Here is a 23660-nt window from a genome sequence, read left to right as displayed (position 1 = left end):
CCTTTTGTGGTTCGGTCCAAGTTTTGGGGCCAAAAAGCATGGTATGAGGTATAACCTGGTAGTGCTGGGGTGCTCTTGGGAGCCTTGAACCAGGTTTCTGTTACTGCACAGATATCGATGTTCTCCATGCTAAGGAGAGTTTCGAGTGCGTGCATCTTGAGGTTTAGACTTCTGGCGTTGAGTAGCATTACTCTTGGTTTCTTATCCCTTGTGATACCTATGGAGTTGGGTTTGTCTTTTGAGCCTTGCCTAAAAAAGGCACTATGGGGGTGGCAAGAGCCTTTGCCAATATCCGAAAGCCCAGGGGTGACAGGTGCAAGCCGTCCCTAGCGAAGCATCGTGGCTTGTCGAGCATGTCATCCCAGGCTGACGGGTATTGGATCCCCTTTGAATGACACCAATACTTAAGCCAATTGTTGAAATTGATCATCTTGTTTTCATATTGTGGCATCATTCTTGGTGAGGGTAAGATGCTACTCAAGGTCAGGGTCATACATACCGGCCTGGGCTACATGCTCAGAGAGCTCCTCTATGTCTGTTTTCATGTAGTCCAGGGAGGTACGTCTCAGGTCATTCACACCAGCATGGACAATGACTGAGTCATATTTCTACTTGCCTTGGAGTGACCTGAGTGCTTGTGTTATGTGGCGGATCCTAGCGCCCGACAGGCAGCTCACCGTGTCCTTCTCCTTGTTCAACCTAGTGAGCGGGACGTCAGTGTGCCTGACGATAGAGTCACCTATTACAAGTGTATCAGGTGTGTTGTTTAGCCTTAAGGGCTGTGACTGTTCGGCACACTGGCTTTGTGAGCTATGTGTTGCACGTGTCTTGTTTTGGGGTAGCGGTTGCTTGGGTGTCTGCTTTGGAGGTCTCTGCTGCTTAGGCAGATTTTTATTTAGAGCCTCCGAGTATGTTTTTGTGTGTTTACGTGTTTGGTTTGCTGTCGTGGTAGGTCTGTGTGAGACTGGAATTGTAGTGAGTCTGGTTTCCTTCTCCTCCAGTACTGAGTTGAGAGAGTTTAGCCTCCAGTTTGGCTATATGGTTGCATCTCTCACGTGTTGGAATTTGTTGGGAGGAGGAGAGGGTTGTCTGTGTACATGAGGCAGTTGTAACATTGCCTCAAGATTCCCAGATTCACCAGCTGGACCGGAGAGGAGATTGACAACTGACCTTTGGACATGCTAGAATAGTACTGGGAATTCCTTTATAATTGAAAAAAAGGGCCAATGGGGAACAAGGTACTCAAGGGGAGTTTGTGAGGGTGTAGTGCTTTTAATTTTTTAGTGCTGACTTATATAATTGCTTTTTGAACACGTGTCAGGCTTTAGAGTAGGAATAGGGTGTTTATTATGAGAACTAGATCAGTTCTAAGGGAAAAAGTGAAGAGCAGACTTTGTGGAGCCGAGAATGGTTTAAACCCAATTAAGCGCAGCTGCCCGATGCGCTATGCGCAAAATCGTGCAAAAGCGGGTTTTATACAGGGGGACTTGAAAGAGCTAGAAATTGGCCCAAAACGGCCAATAGACTATCAGATTCTTGTGCTGGGAACACTCCTCCAGGGATAGATAGGCTGCTCTAAGCTCCCCACTGCCACTGGTGAACAAAGAAGCCTCCCTTTATCCAAGAAAGGAAATGGGCAACACAGGAACTTTCCAAAAGTCCAGAATACAGCAAAGCCTGTATTTGGACTACTCTAGGTCAGGAAAGACGGGAAACAAGGATAATTATTTTGGAGTTTTTTTCTTTTTTGCAACAAACAGCAGGAAAATGCAATAAATATGTAACACAGGCTAGCACACTTGAGTGTGTAGCCTCAACAGGTAAATGCAACAAAGAGGACAAACTTTAAATTACAAGCGCAAAAGCGTGCTAAAGCTGGCTTTAAAGCAGGGGGTTAGAAACAGATAGGAAATGGCCCAAAACGGCCAATAAGCTACAAGTCACTGGGCTGGAACCACTTCTCAAGGGACAGATAGGCTGCTCAGAGCTCCCCACTCTCACTGGTGAACTTCCTCCTATCCAAATAAGGATACGGGCAACACAGGAACTATGACACAGCACAGAGATTAGCAATACATGAAGACTGGACTATTCTAGTTCAGTAAAGGCAGGAAACAAGGATATATATATATATATATATATATATATATATATATATATTTACAAAGTAGCAGAAATTAGGTACAGAAACAAAGTAAATGCTTTAATTCGTCTAGCGCACTTAAGTGTGTAGCCTACCAGTTAAACTAAGCAAAAACAAACTTTAAAAGTGCAAAAAACTCAGAAATACAGGCAGGAATGCAATAAAACAACTTTACAGAGCTTATTTAGTCAAAGAAACAGAGAAGTCTATACATACAGAAAAGCAGCTAAAACACACAAACACTTCAGATGCAGTGCAACCTAAAGCACTTGAGTTGTAGCAATATTAAGGCAATTACAGTTATAATAAATGCTCTGAAATATACTCTATATTTCCAAAATGTTTGAGAAGCACAGTCAGAACACAAGGAGATTCAGGCAAAAAAAAAAATTGTTTTTTTGAAAGGCAAAAAGGAGAAACAGAAGGCCTTATCAAATGTTCTCTCTGTATTAGGTAGAATCAGCTAATGACACTAGACTGGGAGGAGTGTCCCAGATCAGATTTACAGTAGGGGCGGGCAAATGCAAAGCCACCAGGTATAACAGCAAGACACCAACTGGGAGGGGGGATGGAGACAAAAACAATAGCCTACAGACACAGTAAGCACTAGAGAAAGCCACAAATGAAAGTTTTTAAACAGATAAAGATTTGTAAAAATACAGAATGCTTTTAACTGCAAACAAATCAGTTATTTGTGCAGATTAGTTAATAGCAATAAAATACACTCAAAGACTAAAAAGCAGGCAATAAAAGTGCTATATATTAATTGTTAGAAACAATAATCTGTATAAATAATCGAAAAAAAAAACAGGATACTTGTATATCTCAGCTAACAGTTGTGGTCAACAACTCTCATCCACTCTGCTCAGTGTACTCCTGTAAAGTATAACACAGGATTCAAGCACAGATTATTAACCTGTGGCATTTTTTCCGGTCCACCTTAGGGGCAAATTCTCCTAATAAGATATTGTGCTGAATAGCATGACCTTTGTTTTCCTAATGTTAATGGTTACATCTGAGAACCACATATGAATAAATATGGAGAAGGGTGATGAACTTGAAAATGTTTGTGCCATGTACACATAACAGTTTAAGTAGATTATGGCCAGTGAAAAGAATGAGAGTTCCAGTGCAGAATCTAACACTGGATCTAACAGAGGTCCATCCTTGTTCTAGGACACTGAAGGAACATTGTTAAGGTGTCGCCAAGCTGTCTGAAAAGCATCCTTAATGACAGGCTCCAAGGGAGAGGATGATGCAAGAATCCTGAGGCTCCTTTCTTACACATATTGCTAAGTGCTTCTAAGTGTAACAGGAATTTCAAGCTATTAAAAACACATTCACATTAGACAGACAGCTCCTCAAAAGCAGTGGACAACTAGGGTGTTGAGGACAGAGGGAATGGGACTCCAACTAAGCTGGCAGGCAATCCTTTTCTGATATCTACATTCTGATTTATGGGACTGGCATGGAAAAACCTGAAATACCCCTCGAAGTGGGACAGACCAGTTTAACTAGGCCTGAGTGAAGTCTTGGGAAGAAAGACTTCTGCTCCAAGTTCATAGATGGAGGACTCAGAGAGCCCCCTGTCTGTTATCTGGCAAGTCAGTCAAATCCATCAAATGATCAACCAGGGGGCTGGGTACTGCTTATATCCCATGATGCACATCTCCAGTATGGGAGCTAGGGGGGTACCACTCATGGTTTCTTGTTTGACACTTAGGTTAACCAGCTGAAGAAGAGCTAAACATCTGTAGGGTATCAGGGGTACTTTAACACGTTCCCTCTGAATGTGCTTATGGTGGTGCTGCTGTCAATGTCTGAGGCTGTGATATGGATCCTTTTGCCATTCGAGATGTAAGGAACTCTTAACAGCCATCACATTTTGGGCTACAAGGTAAGCAAGGCGGTTCTTCCTTCAATGCCAAATGGCAGACATAAACTGCTGACACTTTGGGCACATCACCCTCTTACCTCAAATATATGGCACAGATCCTGCTTGATAAATTGACAGCAGCAGGTACACCTTTTGTAAGCATACAAGGCAAGAGATTGATGACACTACAACAAGATCAAGATTCAATCAACAGAAACTGCAAAAAAGGGTGGGAAAACTTATACATACAGTCAATGATATTTACAATGTGTATAACAAATTGGTCTATGCATGTCTGTGAATCAATTTTTTTGCTGGTTAAATGAGTTGCTGAGGTAAAGCTTGTTGAGGTATAAAGTGGATGAACAGGGATCACTACAGAACATCCTAGAGGAATGCCATGCCTGTGCAACAGTTCTTCAATTGCTAGGCTACTCCAGGATGTGGCATGATGTCCTCCAGCCATAGGTGAATTATCTTACATCACCTGCTAGCAGCCTACAGACATTTGAACAGTGTGCAGTTGGAGACTCTGGAGGTGAGAATGGTGTCAACAGAAGCCAAGAACCTAGCACCCAGGATACTAGGAGCCACATACGGGATGGTACATTTGAAAATCAGAAGCCTATGCTGGTATTTTGAGTGGTGGGTTATTGATTCAATAAGAAGTGGGAATGTAATGGTAGAAGATACTGGTCATGTGTACACAAACTGACCAGCACATGTAGACAGTGAGCTACTACTCTAGGGAAAGCTGCAGGAGAGGAGCTAGTAAGCACTACTCCAATCTGCCATCTCATGGGAAGGTTAAAATGTCCAGAGTAGTGCAGTCCATTAAGTTGATGGCTTCTACATCACTGGACATACTTGCTATCATAGTCCAATGGTGCATCAAGCAGGCCAGTGAGGAGGTAGCACAGTATCTACCTTTGAAGCAAGCATTCCAGCAACTAATTAGGAGACAGAAGAGGAAGAGAAAGGCCACAGAGCACAGGATATTCACCAACATGATAGAAAACTACAGCTAAGGATGTGCCATTACAACACAAAGCCTTCAACTATATATATATATACATATATATATATATATATATATACATATATATATATATATACATATATATACATATATATATATATATATATACACATATATATATACATATACATACACATATATATATATATACATATATATATATACATATATATACACATGAATACTTCCATCCTGATCCACAGCCCAGTCTGGATTATGGATGGCACTTTCCATACCAAAATCTGCCTAGCAGTTAGAGCAGTGTATTAAGGCTCTGAGCTGTTAATAAGCTGCTTTCTGTGGTCAAGGGAATATGGTTCAATTCCTTCTACTTCCCTTTGCCTGTGTGAATCTGAGTAAGTCATTTGACTAAACAGTACTCTCAATTTGCAACTGAAAAGGGAGATTTGTGATCTAACAAATGTATTAAAAATACGTAGCTGTACAGCATACACAGCTTCCTGGGATTTGTGGGCACTGCAAGATATGACTCATGATGTGCAAGAGGCCCTATTAATTTTGCAAGTGTGATTCCCATTTAGCTGTATCTTGGTTTGCAAGTAACCTCATCCTGTAGGATATATCCCTAAACATTTCCCTTGGGTTTCCAGTTTCATACCAGGAATTCAATTTCACACCAGTGATTTTTTTCTGTGTTTCTTCTTGATTTCAGCATACTACATTTCTAGTTGCTGGTTTCATTCACTTGCTTTTCAGCTTAAAGGATAAGCCATTTTTTCTGGATCACAAATTGTAGAACAGAATGCAGCCAAACAAGGACCCATCAAGAAAGACCTCTGACACTACTTAAGAAGAGTCTGAAGGACTGATGAACACAAATTCATAAACCTCTTATGCATAAACTGCATGAAGTTTAACAGTCAAAAAATACTGACAGCCTTGGAATTTTAAACAACAAGACTATCTATAAATAATGTGAACTTCATTGCCATTCTTAACCATAACAAAACCTGCTTAGAATATTTACCTGAATATAAACAGTGTTAAGATTTACTACAAGCTATAAAGCATGAAAATAAATCCCTTCATCTGCATCACCCATTTAGTTTTACACCGGTGTCAGAAGGAAAATATTTTCAAAGCACAGCACTCAGATCTAACCCGCAGTGGTGGCGTTGCGGTAGCGTTGTCGCCTCACAGTAAGACGATGTCCTGTTCGATTCTCAGCTAGAGCGTCTTCTGCGTGGAGACATGAGTGAATGGGCGTATCTTCGTTGAAGGTTGTGCGTCAGGCCTGGCAAGTCGGTATGTAAAAATCAACTGCCAATCATTAGCAGACCGGAGTTCCGCTGTGGCAACCCCTAACCGGGAAAAAGCCGAAACACACAAACAAACTATACTGGTCAAATGAGGTACCATGAAAGCTTACTAAAACCAATTTCAATATGAGGACCGACTCTGAAAGCTCTTATCACAATTTTATTTGAATACCTTAAAGTACTGCTTATCATTTTGTTTTGGAATAAATTTCTCTCCTGTTATTCACATGTGGTACTTAAATGCCTTAAATCAAATTATCAGAAGAAAAATACTTCAAACGAAATCACGTCATTCTTGCATGAAGAAACACTCTTAGAATTAGACTGATAGGGGAATCTTCTATAAATGATTTACATACTCCAAATGTTTTTACAACCAGAAATCACAAAGACTATAAGGAAACAGAAGTATAAATAACATTTCAAATGAAAAAAAAAGAAACAAACTCTCATGCATTAGCTACTATGCCTAGTGACCCATTTACAAAGTGAGACTTTTAACAAATAACAGACAATAAGATATACACTCCATTATATATACAGATAAACAGCAAACCAAAAACGTTATTACTAAACTTAAGTAAATTATTCTCTGATACTCAGGGACATCAACTTTAGGAAACAACAAATTTCTGGTGAAAAAAAAAACAAGACCTGAACTTGGGAAGCAGACTACAGAGAATTAGCTGACAGAAAAAGTCTTAAAGCAGCTTTATTTTATTTACTTCTGTGTCTACCTCCAACTTGTGGCCACATGGTGTAAAAGCAGAGCACAGCATAACATTTACTGCTTAGACACAGCCAGCCAAATAAACCAAACTAAGTAATAATTACTGAAGAGAGAGACAGGAATGAAATTTACATCTAGCAAAGACCCCGCTTGTTAAAACAGTTGACCGAAACTACTCAATCTGTACAACAGTGAGAGAAACATACATTGATTTATTGCTTGTGGGCTATGTATACAAAGTGGTTTCTGTCAACTGATCATGCTGAAAGGATGAAAGGACAGTACTCCTTTGACATTGCCTTGTAGAACATTACTTATGGGTTTTATTGACTAGCAGAGTCCATTCAATACATACACATAAAACAATAATGTGCATTTCCTAAAGATTATTTCTATTGTAAATTTTATGCATCAATCACAAATGTAACAGCTCATTTATGTGCATTAATTGTAAAATCTTGTTTACTTTTTTCAGTTGGTTGTATATCCCAGGCAGAGCCTGAAATTGGTCCTTAAACATTAGCGTTCTACCCTGGTCAATAATGTTTGAATAAATATAAATAAAAATTCAGTTTAGACTTCCAAAAACATTAACAACAAATATGTTCTTTGTTTTTTCTTTATCTGGCCACTAACTGTGCTTGTGCTGTGTAACTACTTTTGGGGGGATAGTCTTTTGAATGTAAGTGGGTAAGAGATAATAAATAAAAACCTGAAGATATTAAAATGCTGCTCTTTTACTTGCAATTACTGTAAAATAACTGCTCCCCATTGCAACTTCAGAATAAACAGCCCCACTTCAAAAAAGTATATTAAAGATCAAATATGATTTGATTTTGATCAGAAGGCTTAAAAGTTTGGTAAAAAAAATTCAACAAAGAGGTATTTTTATGTCCCTCTTACAAGCCATGTTACCCAGAGCAGTTACGTGCTAAGCAGCAAAACACACATATAGTTCACGTATCTGTGGAAGCATGAGCAAGTGCGTGCAAGCGAGCGAGCACACACACACACACACACACACACACACACACACACACACACACACACACACACACACACACACACACACCATTTTTGAACCATTCAGAAAATATTTTTATAAAAGGTTTGGTCTACCTAGAAATCTTGTTTGACATTTATTGCAAACCGTTTATAACCTTACTTCACAAACTGTTCACATCAATCAATTTTACAGAGAAAAGAAACTAGGAAATGTAGCAGCTGTTCGTTCACATATATAAAAATGTGACAAAGTCACAAAGATTCTGTTAAATTAAACAAATAAACAATCACTTAATTCAGGAAATCCTGTGCAGCATTTAAAACACTACCACTGTAAAAGCCATTAGAAAAAGAAGTCTAGTTTAATGTTAAAAATATATTTTAAGAAATTACATCTAGCATGTGATTGAAATAAAATGTTTCACATACAAACTCGCTCTGAATAACAAATTAAATCGCAAGCAAACACGCTTACAGGCTTGCTTATTTTTCTAAATGAATAATAGAAAGGATGGATACAAATAAATTTCAGAAGCTTTGAAACTCAGTACTAAAAATGGTCAGGTTTACTAGGAAATTCAATGTAAATTTTGTTTTGACTAATTTTAACAGTGCTTTCAAATAAGGACTGCTGTAAAAGAAAAAACACATACCTATGCTGAGAACTAAAACTGGCAATGATGCATACTAATTCATGTGAAGACTTTGTCCCAAATTATCTTACAAAACTTAAGTTAGGAACAAAAAAAGAGTTAAGCAAGGACATCTCAGATCGGCATTGTTCTTGATACTACATCACCTTACTATACCTGACAAACTGAATCGCATAATGCTGTAATCATAGGAAAAAAAATCTGTCAGTCAGCGCAGAGGATTATAGCTATGAACTGTTAATGATTTGAAGACTGCTGTCCTGGATTTAATTCACCACACTTCCATTTGCCCAGTGTGACTGTGAGAAAATCACTTAACCAGAATGTGCTCACAGGATACGACTGAAAAGGGTCCATTTGGAGCAGCATGCTACCCTAGCTAGTAAACAAAAAAGAAAACGGGGGGTACATTGAGCTTTCAGAAGGAGAAGATGCGGGTCTGGGAGAGCAGTGCATTCAGTAAGTACACTTGCAGTGCTAGCTACACGTGTTCTACCTACAAGTCATCCAAGTGTAGCTTCTTTCATATTTTCACATTATTTCAAACTTCTCGCCGTTTTCATTTTTTTGCAAATACAATACAGTACACTCAAAGTGTCTCCGCAGTTATAAACTATTAAAGCACCAACAAGAAATGCAAGGCACTTGAATATTTCAAGTTACTGTCTGACCTTTTAAGTTGTGACTGTAAATATGTTGCTAATCGTGTTGTTTCTTCAAGCTTTCGGACCAACTCCTTCCGTTTCTCTTGTAGTTTTAACCTGAAAAGAGAAATGTAGACATAAATAGGTCTGACATAACTTGGCTAAAAAAGTCATTGCCTAGCACTTGATACCCCCCCCCCCCACCAAGATGTGGTGGTTAAACAGCATCCAGTTTTTTTATTCATACATCTATAGCCATATACATACTTTAAGATACATTCAGTTTTATTTTTATACATCTATAGTTGTACACATACTTTAAGCTACTACTGCATATGCTGGTGCCAAGAGCTGAAAAAGTTGCTAAAAGATCATCTCTATATCAAGCTTCAGCTGAAATGCACTTAAAATGCACACTTATTTTCTAATCTTCAGAAGTTATTTAACTCATCTACAACCCATTTAATCTAGCAAGCTGAATTTTTTTGTATTTTTATTTTTCTGCATCTCTGCAGGACCAAGCCAGACTGCTCCAATACCTGCATCTAGTCAACCATTTTGATTACTAACAGCGGCCAAGGCTTTCTAGGAAGATTACAGCCCTCCCTCCCATTTGCCCTGACCAGGACTTCCCAATGAGCTCATCTATTTCTCACAAGAGTGTGGTGGTGGGGAGTTGGCCAGCCTTGGCGGTCTTGCAGGGCAGCCCACATTCTCCCCAATGGATCATTCCTCTCCCCTGCGGTAGCTCTTCCAATCTCTGCAATACCTGCCCTTCAAAGAGAACCATCGGCTCAAAGTATGTCTTGCACATGGCAGGTTTGATGGACACCTAGTGCTCTCGCTAGTTGTCACCAATGTGGCAAGTCACAGCCACCTCCCTCCTTCCAGGACATGCAAACTGGCAATGGCCAGACACGTCCATCCTCCCAAGCTAGCAAACAGAGGCACCCGAGTCATTATTCAGACTTGCGTCACCTGTGACAGTCAGGGCTTTATCTCTCTATGCCATATAGTGACTTTTCGAGCTGACGTGTTATATTCTAGATCACGTTAACAGAAAAATTACTGAATGTAATTATCACCTGTTCAGGTTGCTGTCTTTAATGTTATTTTGCATGTTAACTACATCAGAAAACCCATAGGAAACTATCAAAGTAAAGCTACGTAATGTACTCAGTGTAACAGCAGGGCTAAAAGGGCAAGGCATTAAGTTTTGGCATATGACTTTTGTCATCTTACCAACCGTGTTGTTCTGCCATGTTCTTTTTCAGCCCATATCCCTCCTCCTCCTCTTCTAGCAATTGCCTATCCTAACCCCGTACCCGGAGTAGGCTTATATTTGAGTGGCACTAAAGAATAGGAAGAAGCCAAATAGTTTTTCTTAGTAAGACTCCAACCCCAGCCATCATAAATGTGAATAAAAACATGGAAACAAGACAAAAAAGAAACTTGAAGGAAAAGCATTTAACACTCATGCATTGCTAAATAAATTTTAAATCAAAGCTGCAGAACGAGACAGCCAAAATACTAAAAAAATATCCACAGCAAGAGGCCATAAAAACCACAAAAGCAGACAAATATAGATATCAAGGCATGTGTATACAGTACAAAATCACAAGAGTATGGGGGGGGGGGGTACTTTATACAAGGGTGACTTTACCAGAGTTCAAATCCTCGACTGCAGTCTTTACGCAAGGACAGGAACACTAACAAGTAACCTACAGTCCATTATTTGGTAACACAGCAGAGAAAAAGTACACTAAAATGTTTCTGTACAGCAAGCTTAATGGACTGACTGGGACCAGTAAGATTCTATAAGTTTGCTATATCAAAACCACAAGATGCAGCTGTGGAAAAAGCAGGCTAAAGAACAGTCAGCAAAGCACTCTGTTAAGAAACAAGATACTAAGCATATTAGAAATAGGTTTGTATTGTACTCCAGAAAGGCCTTCCATATGGCAATTTCTTAATTCACAAATAATTTGTTACTTTATTAACAGGATTGCCCCACACTATGTGAAATGTTTTCCAGCAGTTAAGATGTTGAGAGTTAACACATCATACTCCTTTTTTAATCAAAACTCCTGCTTATAGTATGAAAAACTTGTTCAAAGAATGTTACAAGTTTGAGATTCTAGGAGTTAGTGGAGTATTTCATCCTAGATGGCAAGGCATCCACAATCATATCAGTGACATTTCTAGATGGCGTCAGTGGCCAAATAATGGCAATGATTGCGTTACTGCAAAATGTTCACTCAACATGTACAAAAAAAAAGAAGTTATATACTCACCATAATGTTCCATCCGAGTTGTTGCTTTTCATTTGTCTTCAACTCGTGGGAATACGGTTCCAGCACGGATCCAACTCGGCTGCATTTTCCAGCATCAGATCCAAGCTCCAAGCTCCTCTCCTATCCGTAATGCCCCTGTCTCCCTCCTCCCCTCAGATCGAGTTCGCTGCAGACAGTAGACCCTGGCCTAACCAAGAACCTTTCACCTTGCTATTGGTACCCTGAAAGCACTACAGGAAGACAAAGGCTTGCCAAAGTAAGGGCCATGTCTCCTTCCACCCAGTGCACCACACAGCCCGCAAAAGGCAGGGGGAAGGAGAGATGACTGAAGACAAATGAAAAGCAACAGCTCAGATGGAACGTTATGGTGAGTACACAACTTCTTTATCTGAAGTATTTGTTTTCATCTTATCTTCAACCTGTGAAGAGTTCCCAGCTACCAAAAGACCCTGGGAGGTCCTCATGGAAGGATATTCCAGAGCATGGCAGAGCCATAGGATGCCCTGCCTCTGGACAGGAGATCCAACTTATAGTGCAAAATAAACATGTGCAAAGATGCTCAAGTAGCCACAGAGCAAATGTCATCCAAGGAAACCCTAGACCAAAAAGCTGCTGAAGTAGCCATAGACCGAGTAGAATGTGCCTTAATCTGGCCTGGTGGAGATAAACCTTTGACTGTATACTCCCGTACTATGCATTGAGAGATTCAATGAGCAACAGTCAGTTTGGACACAGGTTTCCCCTAAGAAAGGCTTAGAAAAGGAAACAAAGTTGATCAGACTTGCGAAAAGACTTTGTTCTATGCAAATAAAAATGCAATTGCCTATGAACGTCATGCAAGTACAATTTATACTCTCCCTTATTCTGAAAGTTGGGGAAGAAAACAGGGAGATTGACAACATGATTAATGTTAGATTCAAAAGCCACTTTCGGGAGAAAGAAAGGGTTCGTGCATAAGGACACCCCTATCTTTATGGAACACCATATAAGAAGGCTTAACAGAGGAGGACTGAATCTCCGACACACTTTTAGCCAAGGTAATAGCAACCAGAAAAGCTGTCTTCCAAGACAGAAATTGCAAATCCACTGTAGCTGCAGGTTCAAAGGGGGAAGAAACCAAGGCTTGTAGAACTAGAGTAAGACCCCAAGGTGGTGTAGGGTCCTTGATTGGGGGCTGAAGTAAAAAGCTACCTTTCAAAAAGGCTTTACAATGCTTGGAAGAAGCTAGGGAAACCAACTTGTCTCCTATATGAAAACTGGAGATAACTGCCAGCTGAACCTTAAATCATAGAACAGCTGGCACGCCGATGAAAAATATCTAGCAAAAACTCCAGGATGGCAGGAACTGGAGCAGTGAAAAGATCCAAATCATGCTGAGATGCCCATATTGAAAAACATTTTCACTTAGCAGAGTAAACTGTTTTAGTGGACGATTTGTAAGACGGTACCAAAATCTTCTTAATCAGAACCAGGTGTCCTAACTATCACTGAAACAGGAGCAGCCAAGCTGTAAGCTTCAGACTGACCAGATTTGGGTGTGGGATCCCTGAGGGATGCAAAATCAGATCCGGAACTGGATCTAATGTCCAAGGAGGACACACTACATGAGACCCCAGAGAAGGGAACCATACTTGGGGAGGCCAGAAGGGGCCAATGAGGATCACTAAGTTCCCCAGCTGTCTAGCTTTCTGAATGAATTTCAGGATCAGAGGAAGTGGAGGATAAGCATACAGAAGACCAGAGTTCCAAACATGAACCAGAGCATCTCTGTGGGACTCCCCTGGAGGGGGATACAGAGCAAAATGCTAGCTGCCCTTCACATTGGAAGGAGAGGCGAAGAGAATGCAGCAATGCTGACCCCACTTTAGGAAGATCTGTTCTGCTGCTGAAGGATTCAGAGATCACTTGTAAGGCATCAGAATAGATCTGCCGAGCCTGTCTGCCAGAATGTTGGACCTCCCCGGTATGTGGGTTGCCACCAGAAAACAGACTGTGGAGATCGCCCACTCCCACAGTCTTATGGCTTTGCGACAAAGGAGATAAGAACTGGTTCCCCCCTGTTTGTTGGTGTACCAGACTACAGACATGTCTGTCTGGATAGCAATCGTCCCTAGGGGAAGATGGGCATGAAGAGCTTGCAATGCCAGAAACACACTGCCCTCATCTCCAGGATGTTGACATGCAGTTTGGTCTCAGAGAAGACCACGTGCCTTGGACTGTGCTTCCCATGCAATGCCCTCCACCCCCACCCGAGTAGGGAGGCATCCGTGGTCACAGTGGTCATCGGGGCCGGAAGGATACAAGGACGACCCAGAAGAAGATCCGAGGACTGAAGCCACCAGTGAAGCAAATCCTTGAAGGCTCAAAACAAATGAACTGGATGGGATAATGCTACATCTAGTAAGGACCAATGGATCACTAGGGTTCACTGGAGAACCCTCATATGCAGATCAGCTGCGGGGATGAGGGTGATCATAGCCGCCATGGACCCCAATGCCCGAAGAACTGATTCCGCAGAGGGATATTGGGTCTGAGGAACTTAAGTCTATCTGGAGTCAGAAAAACCTTGCTCTGAATTGTGTCTAACCAAGCTCCAATAAAGTCTAGAATTTGAACCGGATCCAATAGGGACTTGTTGAGATTTACAGTTATGCCCAACTGATGGACGGTTTGGAGAAGGAGATTCCTGACTTGGAAGAGGCAATGTCTGGAGGAGGCAGAGAGGAGCCAATCGTTCAGGTACGGGAAGACCTGGAACCCCTTACAGCCGGAGGTGAGCCGCCACCACTACCATCACTTTGGTGAACACCCGAGAGGGGGGTGAGACCAAAGGGTAGCACCCTGAATTGGTAATGACTGGCTCCCAGCTGAAAGCGGAGGAACCTTCGAGAGCGCCTGTCCATTTTGATGTGATAGGACACATCCTGGAGGTCCACTGAGCACATCCAGTCATTTTTCTGCAGGAAGGGCAAAATAGACTGGAGAAGTGACCATCCAGAATTTTGTCTTGGCAACAGACAGGTTGAAAGATCCAGGATGGGTATTAAGTCCCCCGTCTTCTTTGGCACTAAAAAGAACCTGGAACAGATGCTTGATCTGGACTGGTCTGGGGGTATGGGTTGGATGACTCGTTTTTTGAGCAGCTTGGAAATTTCCAGTGCTGCTTCCTCCCTTTGTGCAAGTGGGGCGTCTGTGAGGTGTTTGGGCGGGATTGGCATTTGAATGAAGGGGATTTTGTATCCTTCAGATATGATTTGCAACACCCAACAATTTGACTCCCAGGCTGTTGGGTGTAGCAAGAGACATCCCCTGACTGCCTCCAGAGACAAGCAGTAGAGCAACCCTTCAAGGTTGCTGCATGGGTCTGTCCGGGAATGACTGCAGAGATCCCTGGTTCCTTGGACCCCCTCAGCCACAAAGACTATGTCTGTCATATTCCCTTCTGTGTCTGGGGGAGGGCGAGTCCTGAGCATCATGGGAATAACCTTGAAACTTCTGAAACCACATCTTCTTCGCCCTTTGCTGATTCTGGGAAAAGGATTGTTGAGGCGTTGAGAAGTGGATCCCGACAGTAGACAAGGTCTTCCAGTCTTTCTTGCTCTAGACCAGCATGTCTCCTACAGTCTTTCCGAAAAGAGTGGAACCATCATATGGGGCATTCATACAAGATGCCTTGAAGGGCTCAGAGAATGCACAAAGCTGGAGCCAGGCATGACGCCTGATGGCAACGCCTATACCAGCCACTCTATCAGCACCTTCGGTAGCATGGGACAGGAGCCACAGAGGTGTTAGAAACAAAAGTGAGGGTGGCCATATGGGAGGAGAACACCCTTCTGCTCGTCCACCGACATGGACCCTGGGGCAGACTAAGCAACCTCCTTGACCAGGCCTTGCTGAAGTCTGATCACATGTGCCATGTAGTTCAGCACACATGCCACTTCCCAAAATGGTCCATGGTCTGGAACTCTTGGTCAGGTGATGGACCGTAGAGCTCTCCTGAGCAAGATTTTCTTGGTGGCTGCCGCCACCACCATGGCACAAACCGGGGACTCCTTAGACCAATGTTGCTTATCTGACAGCACACTCAAAATCCTATTGGGGCGCTTAGGAATGGGCTCCACCATGTCATGCTCCTTCCATGTCAGAGATGTAACTAAATCACAAGTGGATCCACAGGAGGGGATATCCTGGAGGTAGAGGATCCTGTGCCAAATACCTCCAGGAACACAGACTCATCAGGTTTGGTTTTTGGACTGACCCCCCCCCCCATGCTGGTGAAGGATTTCCATGATGTCTCCAAAGGAGACATCCTCTGAGGGTGACAGAGGGGGAACCTCCCCTGCCTCTAAATCAGTGTCTTCTGTGAAGAACTCTGGTGGGGAGTCCAAGTGCCTCCTTTTACACGTACGTTTCAAAGGAAGCAGCTCAGGAGGGATCTCTAGGGAGGACTCAGAAACTTCTGGCTGTTCACGTGGGGGAATTCTCTGGGGCAGGGAGGCAACAGGCTGTCCCTGAAGGGGCAGGATGGCAGAATCCGAACCAGAAAGTGAGGGAGCCAGGATGGACTCAAGAGGACGATAACATCAAGGGTCTTGACGGAACTGAGAGGACCCTTTCCACCACATTAAAAGCAGGAGGAGAATGAATCCCAGAAGCTGGAACAAAAATTGGGTCCGTAACTCTTTGTGCCAATGGGGGGAGCCAGACCAGAGCCTCCATCTGCCAAGAATCCGAGTGGAAGGGCAGACTCCGAGAGCCCCAAAGCCGATACCTAGGCTGTGGGCTCCAAGCTAGTCAGAGCTGAACCACTCAGGGCAATGGTCGGTGTTGAGGTACAATCGGTGCTGATCCCTAGATGCTGAGGAGCTTCAGAACCAAGGACTCCAAAGCCAGAGGTCAGATTAGCGAAGGAGTAATGGGCATAAAGGCAGACTGCATGCTCCCAGCCCCAGAGGGGGAGGGGGCAGGCAAGACTCCCATCTGAATCTGGGTCCGGATGAATTTCTGCATCATCCTGTCCACATCAGCTTCAGAGAGGCTGCGGGTGGACCGGGAGGAGGAAGCCATGAAAACTAGCCTGAAGTAGCACCAGGGAGAGGCTGATAAAAGGGACTGGCCCCAAGAAAACTCCGGCTCCGGGGAAAAGCAGGGTGAATGGAGCCAAGGGGAGCCAGGGCTGGCAGCTGTAGGAGACTTAGCCGGAGTCGGCTGAGGAAGCTTGGTCGGATGACCGCTTCCTGGGCCTACCATGGTCTTTGTGTTTGTGCTTCTTCCCATCCCCGACCCTCTTAGTGGGAGGTTGAGTCCTGGAGGACGGGGCAGAGGAAGCAGCAGCATAAGTGGAAGTTGAAGCAAAGGCCACCAAGGAAGGTGTAGGAAGGAGGTCTCTGAGGGTCATCTTGTTCCTCCTCTTAATCAATGCTCAGGGGTTGAATCCCACGCAGATTGAGCAGGAGGGGTCCAGGTGAGGAACCCCTAGACAAACCATGCACAGAATGACCATCAGAAGGGGGAAGCTTCTGGCCACACCCTGTGCATTTCTGAAATCCTTTCTTGGGGGTCTCACAGCCATGGTGTTGGAAAGCACACGCATCACACTACTAAGTTAGAAAGGGGAAGGAAAGCAGAGGCCCCCCCTTTTTTTAAGGGTTTAGAAGACCAACGCCTGGGTGCAAGGGTAGGAATAAACTAGAAGTAACAAGAACCTAAAAAAGGCCACAGAAAATTGAGAAGAGATGGACACATTTTTGCTAAATTACTTACCAGGAACCTGGAGCAACAGACCACGATGCTAGCTAGACACGCAGCAAACGAAATCTGAGGGGAGGAGGGAGACAGGGGCATTGTGGGTAGGGGAAGAGCTTGGAGCTCGGATCTGATGCTGGAAAATGCGGCCGAGTGGAATCCGTACCGAATCCATATTCCCACAGGTAGAGGATAAATGAAAACAACTTCAAATGCATCTTTACATAAGAACTAAACTATTTATTTTTTTTACACAAAAAAACAATAATTATTCCATACTAGTAGACAATATTGGTACATCTACACAGCAGATTCCCAACCTGGATGTCAAGGCAAAGTAAACAAAAAGTTTTTCTTCTTTTACTGCTGCTATGTTGCCACTGTGCCAAAAGAACAATCACTTAAAAAATGCACAACTTTCTAACATCAAATCTGACCTGCATTCTTGAGGTCAAGGTTCATGAGCTTCACATTGCAGCACATGAAATGACCACTTTCTCTGCTGATCCGGTGACCTTCTTAAGCATTACTCCTCAACATCTGGTCACATGTTGGCAAAATTATACTGCAGCTACATGCAGTACCAATTTGAGCACAAAATACATTTTTGGATAACAGCTTAGGAGGACATTAAAAAGTTTACCCAGGAAAGAGCGAGTCAGCAAGCTGAAGATGCCTCTGCTTCTGACAACAGCAAAACCCACAGAAAAAACTTATTGAAGCATTTTTCATTGTTGTAAAGGAAAGTAAAAGTGACACAAAAAAAGCCCAGGAGCCGACTAGAAAAATCAGGAGTACCTGGATTTGAACCAGTGACAGGATGAGCAAGATGATGAGAAAAGAAATAGAAAAATTATATAAGTGTCAATTGCATAAGATGTAGTTTGGACAGAACAACTATACTTCAACCAGCAAGCAACACAAGGACTCAAGTTTGTTGACTGTGTTAAATTGACCAAGACTCTAAGACATAATTCCCACTTTGTCATGAATGCTTAGGAGGACAATGCCAAGATTGAAGATATAACTAAGTAATAGAAAAATGTTTTGTTTTTAGTAAAATGTGAATAATAAATGTCTTAAAGTAAACTTCATATTATATTGTAAGGTAGTTCTGTACAGTATGTAGAGATATTTTAACTGTGAGATGGAGTGGATGTCATCAGTGACTGATGTTTATGCTATTCATTATTAAAGAAAGTACTTTTCTTGACTGGAATGCATTCAATATAAAAATTTCCCATTTTATATACAGGTGGGAAGCATAGGGTAATATTCTTAATTTATGTTGCAGACAAGAAATTGTTTTCTCTAAGAAAACAGTCTACAATAAAAAAAAATGGTAGTCTTATATTTAACAAGAGTTGCTTCTTACATCAGTACAGCTATTAGTTGTATTGATTCATAGGTAAGTACTAGGCTAGCTGCTCTTGTGGACCATTTCAAGCCTACCAATTTTCCCTTTTTGTTCTGAGAATAACCTCCCCCATTTGGTTAAAGAATGGCCTTACTCATACCATGGTCGATAATTATATATTCCCACTAATAAGAATAACTGGGATCATTCCACTTATAATTTGAGGGGACCCATTTTTCCATCAACAAGTGCCAAAAGCTTGTCTACAGTTGCAGGCAGTTAATCAAGAAATGAATGAGGAATGTGCTCCGAGGCATTTGTTAAAGAGCGATCGTGATTCGTATTTACAGGGGAACTGGCAAGCAGTTCAGAGAAAATAAATTAAAGTTCGATACCGAGAGAAGTGAATGCAGGCAGTTGCATACCCGGCAGCCTAGGCCCTACTACTTGTATATTAAATACAGCAGTGCACATTTTAGTTAATTCATAGGTTGTAAACAGCAGTGTTACAGGAGACACATTTGGATAGAAATGATCATGCGAATTTGGCAAATAAGGGACTTCAGAATGAGTATGCAGGCAGGGCATCGAGGAAATTGGAAAAGGGGGTAATAGTGATTGTTAATGGTGACAAAAGAGGAGAGGAGAGATAATGGCAGACTTATAGCAATAAGGGGTTATTGTCAAGGAAGGAGGATTACACTGACATGAATTTATATTCCACCTAAAACTATTATAGAGATTAAGAGAATCTGGAGGAATTTGGGGGAAATAATTTGCTTTCAGCAGGGAATATTTATGGGGGGGGGAGGCTGGAACCTGATTTGCAATAGCAAGGATGCTTCAAGGACCCTAGAATGACAGTATAACAAAGGAGGGTAAATTTCTAAAGAAATAAATGAGAATATTTGGAATGGAAGATATGAAAATAAGAAAAGTATCCCTCAAGACTGCCACCAATCTTTTATACTATTTTAATAAAATCAACTTATTGTATATTAAAATATGACAAAACAGTTTGAATAAAACTTGCACTGCATTTATTAAAACATCATCTTAGTACCTCAGCTGATGTAAAACAGAACTCTTGTTTTTGTCTGTCAGTATCTTCAGCAGTGGCCAATATGGATTATTTCCATTCCAGAACTGATTTTATGCTCTGTATCCCATGCATCACAATACTTAAACTGGCCATGGTGAAGCAGTCAAACTTAATTTTTAACCAGATAGATGACTTGGCCCATAGACCCTTTTCAGCCAAGACCAGGCAAAAAGGAAAGTATACAATGATATAATACAGAAACAAAGTGGTAATACATTTACAATGATGTATTCTTATCAACCAAACAGAAAAAAATGAGAGTTAATGTGCATGCACTAACCAGGGTACATTTAATACAGGATGCAGATACAATACTGAACAAAGGTTTCATATTAGTAGCTAGAATCAGGTAAATGCATTTCACGCAATTAGTCAATTCATGGAGTACAGAATATTTACATAACCATGGTATTTAGAGTCACCTTAGGCAGACACATTTTGAGTGCCTACACAATGATGACTTTAGCATTAAAACATGCACACACACAAAGCAGTCCTCAGGGAAGTGGGAGGAGAAAGCATCTGACAATCCGTACTGCTAATAGCTCCATCCTCCAAGATCAGTACTCTAAATTATGCAAATGTCTGCATCATACAAGAAACAGATACTGTGAAAAATGAAACCAAACAGCTCAAATCCAAGAGTTTTCAAACTGCTTCATATGGCAGTGTGGCCAACTCTGCAATAATATTAACTGACAGAAACCTTAAGTGGTGTGAGGCTAACACTATTCAAAATATGGAGGGAGGTCTTACTTTATTTAAAGGCAGCTTTTACAGGAGCTGATTAGTGAGAGTTGCGCAGTACTTCCAAGTTTAGTGTTCAGTTACTGAATGATCTAACATCACAACTTAAAGACATGAAATAGGTGACCATGTGAAAGGTCAGGATCAACTTCAGCAAGTCAAGTCCAAGATGGCCATTTCACTAAGGTACTGCAAGCTTGGAGGTGACATATGTCAGTGCAGGGTGCAGAGGAACTTGCCCCATGCAAAAAAAAAAATGTTTAAAGGAAGAGAGCAATGTTTCACCTGCAATTTTGGCCTTTTTTGAGGGATGAGGTCGGGGTCAGGGTTGGCATACAACAGTACAAGTGCCAACATTTCAATTGGGAGCCCCTGAAATGCCCTACTGTTGTAGCATGATCCCAGACTTTAACATAGCTATTACCATTACAAGTACAAATGCAACAAGAAATGAAGACATTGAAATAAATAAATCTATGCATCATGTTATCTAGTGGATCTACGGCAGCTGAGCAAAACTGCACTGAAAATCACCTTCACTGAATCAATGAAGCACATTCCAGGCTGAGCTATGTTTTAGTATCTAGTCCCAAAAACAAGCCCTTCTTCAAAGCTAATACTGGACTACTCTGAAGATTTAATCAAATTGCACTTTAGTGGGGACTAGGTACAAGAACTCATATGAAAGCTGCCTTTTAGCTTCTCTGAAGCAGATACTATTACCAAGTTTATCAAAATTCAAATTTATTAACATTTTAATAAAATTAAGCAGTTATTATAATAAAAACACTATTTAATTCATAGCTAATACTATTTTGTAGTTTTAATACCAAACAGAATAAAATCTGGACTAAAATAAAGAGCGGTAGGCCTTGTGTGACCTTTTAAAACTAGCCAGTGTAGCATCCTGCCTTGATCACTACAGCTGGAGATGCCAAACGAGTGGCGCCAGATAACAAATGACAGACACCCTATGCAGCTGTACGAGGTCCAAGGTAAAAAAAACAAAAAGGTCTTACAAACATGTACAGGACTGTGATGCCCGTGCACTGGCCCAGCAATCAAGGAGCCTCAATCCTCACCACTAACACCAGTGACGGATGTCCACAATGGGAAGGATAACAAATACACGCACAGTAAAGTACAATTTCCCTTAAGAGCACACACAACACAGGTCAGTCTGGGGCTGGTTTCTCCCTTTCTCTCCAGATCCCCAATAAGACTCCCCACTGGCACAGCTACAGGGTCCAGATCTCAGCCTAGTGGGCAAGCTAAAACCTCCAGCATCCCCTCTGTCCAACCAGCACTTTGTGTCCCTGCCCAAGTAGCTGACACACAAACACAGAGATATGAGTTATATACAAACACACAGACTCCTGGCAAAGGCTGGCACAGGTTCTCCAGCTATGCCCCTTCCTACCACGCTATGAGATAGTAATCACCACCACCAACCACTAATATCAGTTACTAATAAGGCCCTTCTCAAGGGGTGTCCAATTATTACTGTGCAATATTATTATCCAAACAATAAGTGTGACTGAGCAGCAAGGTTATTTAGAGTGGCTTTGTACAGTATCACTATATACATGCAATACACTCTAGAGCTTAAATTATCTCTACACAAAATAGCCACAGTTGAAAGGTTTAAAATATTTAATCATAAACAATAACAACACAAGACAATACTTCTTACTACACAGTGCTAGTCAAGAGTTAAGACACAGGAAAATGCTCAAAATGATATTGTAGAATAGTTCTGACATCAATTCAGAAAAAAAATAGTCTAATCTTCCTATTTCCTGGCTATTTCTAAGAGACACTAAAGTCTAAGGGCCTACTTACATACAGACACAGGCAGAGTGATGGTGAGATGGATGTTCTGAAGACAAATGTCAAATGCTTTGAGTCTGTCTGTCCTTAAATTGATAGCACAGTACTAATGACTCATTTCAGATTACATCATTTTTTTCTCTGGTTCCCAAGCGAACAGAAACAAGGAGTTTAGCAGCTCTTTTGATCTTGCACCTGGCCAGGAAGCTACAGCAATAAAAGACATTATACATGCAAATGACAGCAATTAACTCCGGGTCTCAAAACAATAGCAATAATCCCTTCATCTAGACATCCCGGCTCAGAGTTTTAGATCAAACAATTATACAATGCTTGACTTATCAGCTTTCCTCCAGCAGAGTGCAATGTGGTTACATTGTTGAAGTTCAAAATTCAACAAAGAGGCTGACAAGGAAATCGCAACTCCAAATGCATACCTCTCCCAATACGAGAAAGAATCCACCGAAGAATAAAAGGAAGAGGTAATGCAGATGGCAGAATTCCAGGTTCAAAAGTTTATTGAATACAAACAAATTCAGAAAATGTTAGTGCTTTCACAGTACTTCTCTACGGCTTCATCAGACATACTCACAAAATGTAAAAAAAAAAAAAAAAAAAAAAAAAAAACACTTATAAGCAAACTAAGCACAGAAATGACCCCTGCCCTCCATATTAACATTTAAAATAACAGTGTCAAATTAAATACAGAAAAGGCTAACATATTAGTTAATAAATTCACAGAGAAGTACTATGAAAGTGCTAAAACTTTCTGAACTTGTATGTATTCAATAAACTTTTGAACCTGGAATTCTGCCATCTGCCTTACCTCTTCCTTTTATTTTTTGTTGGATTTAACAAAGAGAGCAAACATGTGGGTTACATTAATATTTACAAATGACAGAATTATCTACCTAAGCTAGTTTTTCAAGTGACCCTTGAGAAACGTTGCTTGAGAGGGTTAGGTCTATCTGAGCATACCTAACCCCATTCCCTGTCTTGAGAGCCCATCTGCATTGGCATTGCTAATCCCACTGCAGTGCTGCACTGACATGACATATATGCTTTCAACTCTAGGTTCCATCTTAGCAACTTGGTATTTTGCTGTCTGGCTCTGTGTAACCATGATGGGGGATTGTGGTCTGTAACTACAGTGAATTTTCTTTCATACAGATAAGGCTGAAGTTTCTGCAGTGCCCACACTATGGCTAGACATTC

General features: G+C 41.5%; 1 protein-coding gene across 1 annotated transcript in view; it reads right to left on the bottom strand.

The window, feature by feature from the left end:
* WWC2 (WW and C2 domain containing 2) overlaps nt 1–23660 on the bottom strand; it is a 1656421-nt gene that overhangs the window by 706051 nt on the left and 926710 nt on the right. The window contains exon 10 of the mRNA XM_044062544.1: nt 9398–9487. Within this exon, the coding sequence (XP_043918479.1) occupies nt 9398–9487 (90 nt within the window). The remainder of the gene's footprint in view (nt 1–9397; nt 9488–23660) is intronic.

Source organism: Protopterus annectens, chromosome 2.part1 (genome assembly GCF_019279795.1).
Source record: "Protopterus annectens isolate FY-2018-M chromosome 2.part1, PAN1.0, whole genome shotgun sequence".
Classification (NCBI taxonomy): domain Eukaryota; kingdom Metazoa; phylum Chordata; order Ceratodontiformes; family Protopteridae; genus Protopterus; species Protopterus annectens.
The sequence above is the reverse complement of the archived record's forward strand: the minus strand, read 5'-3'. Positions and strand labels throughout refer to the sequence as shown.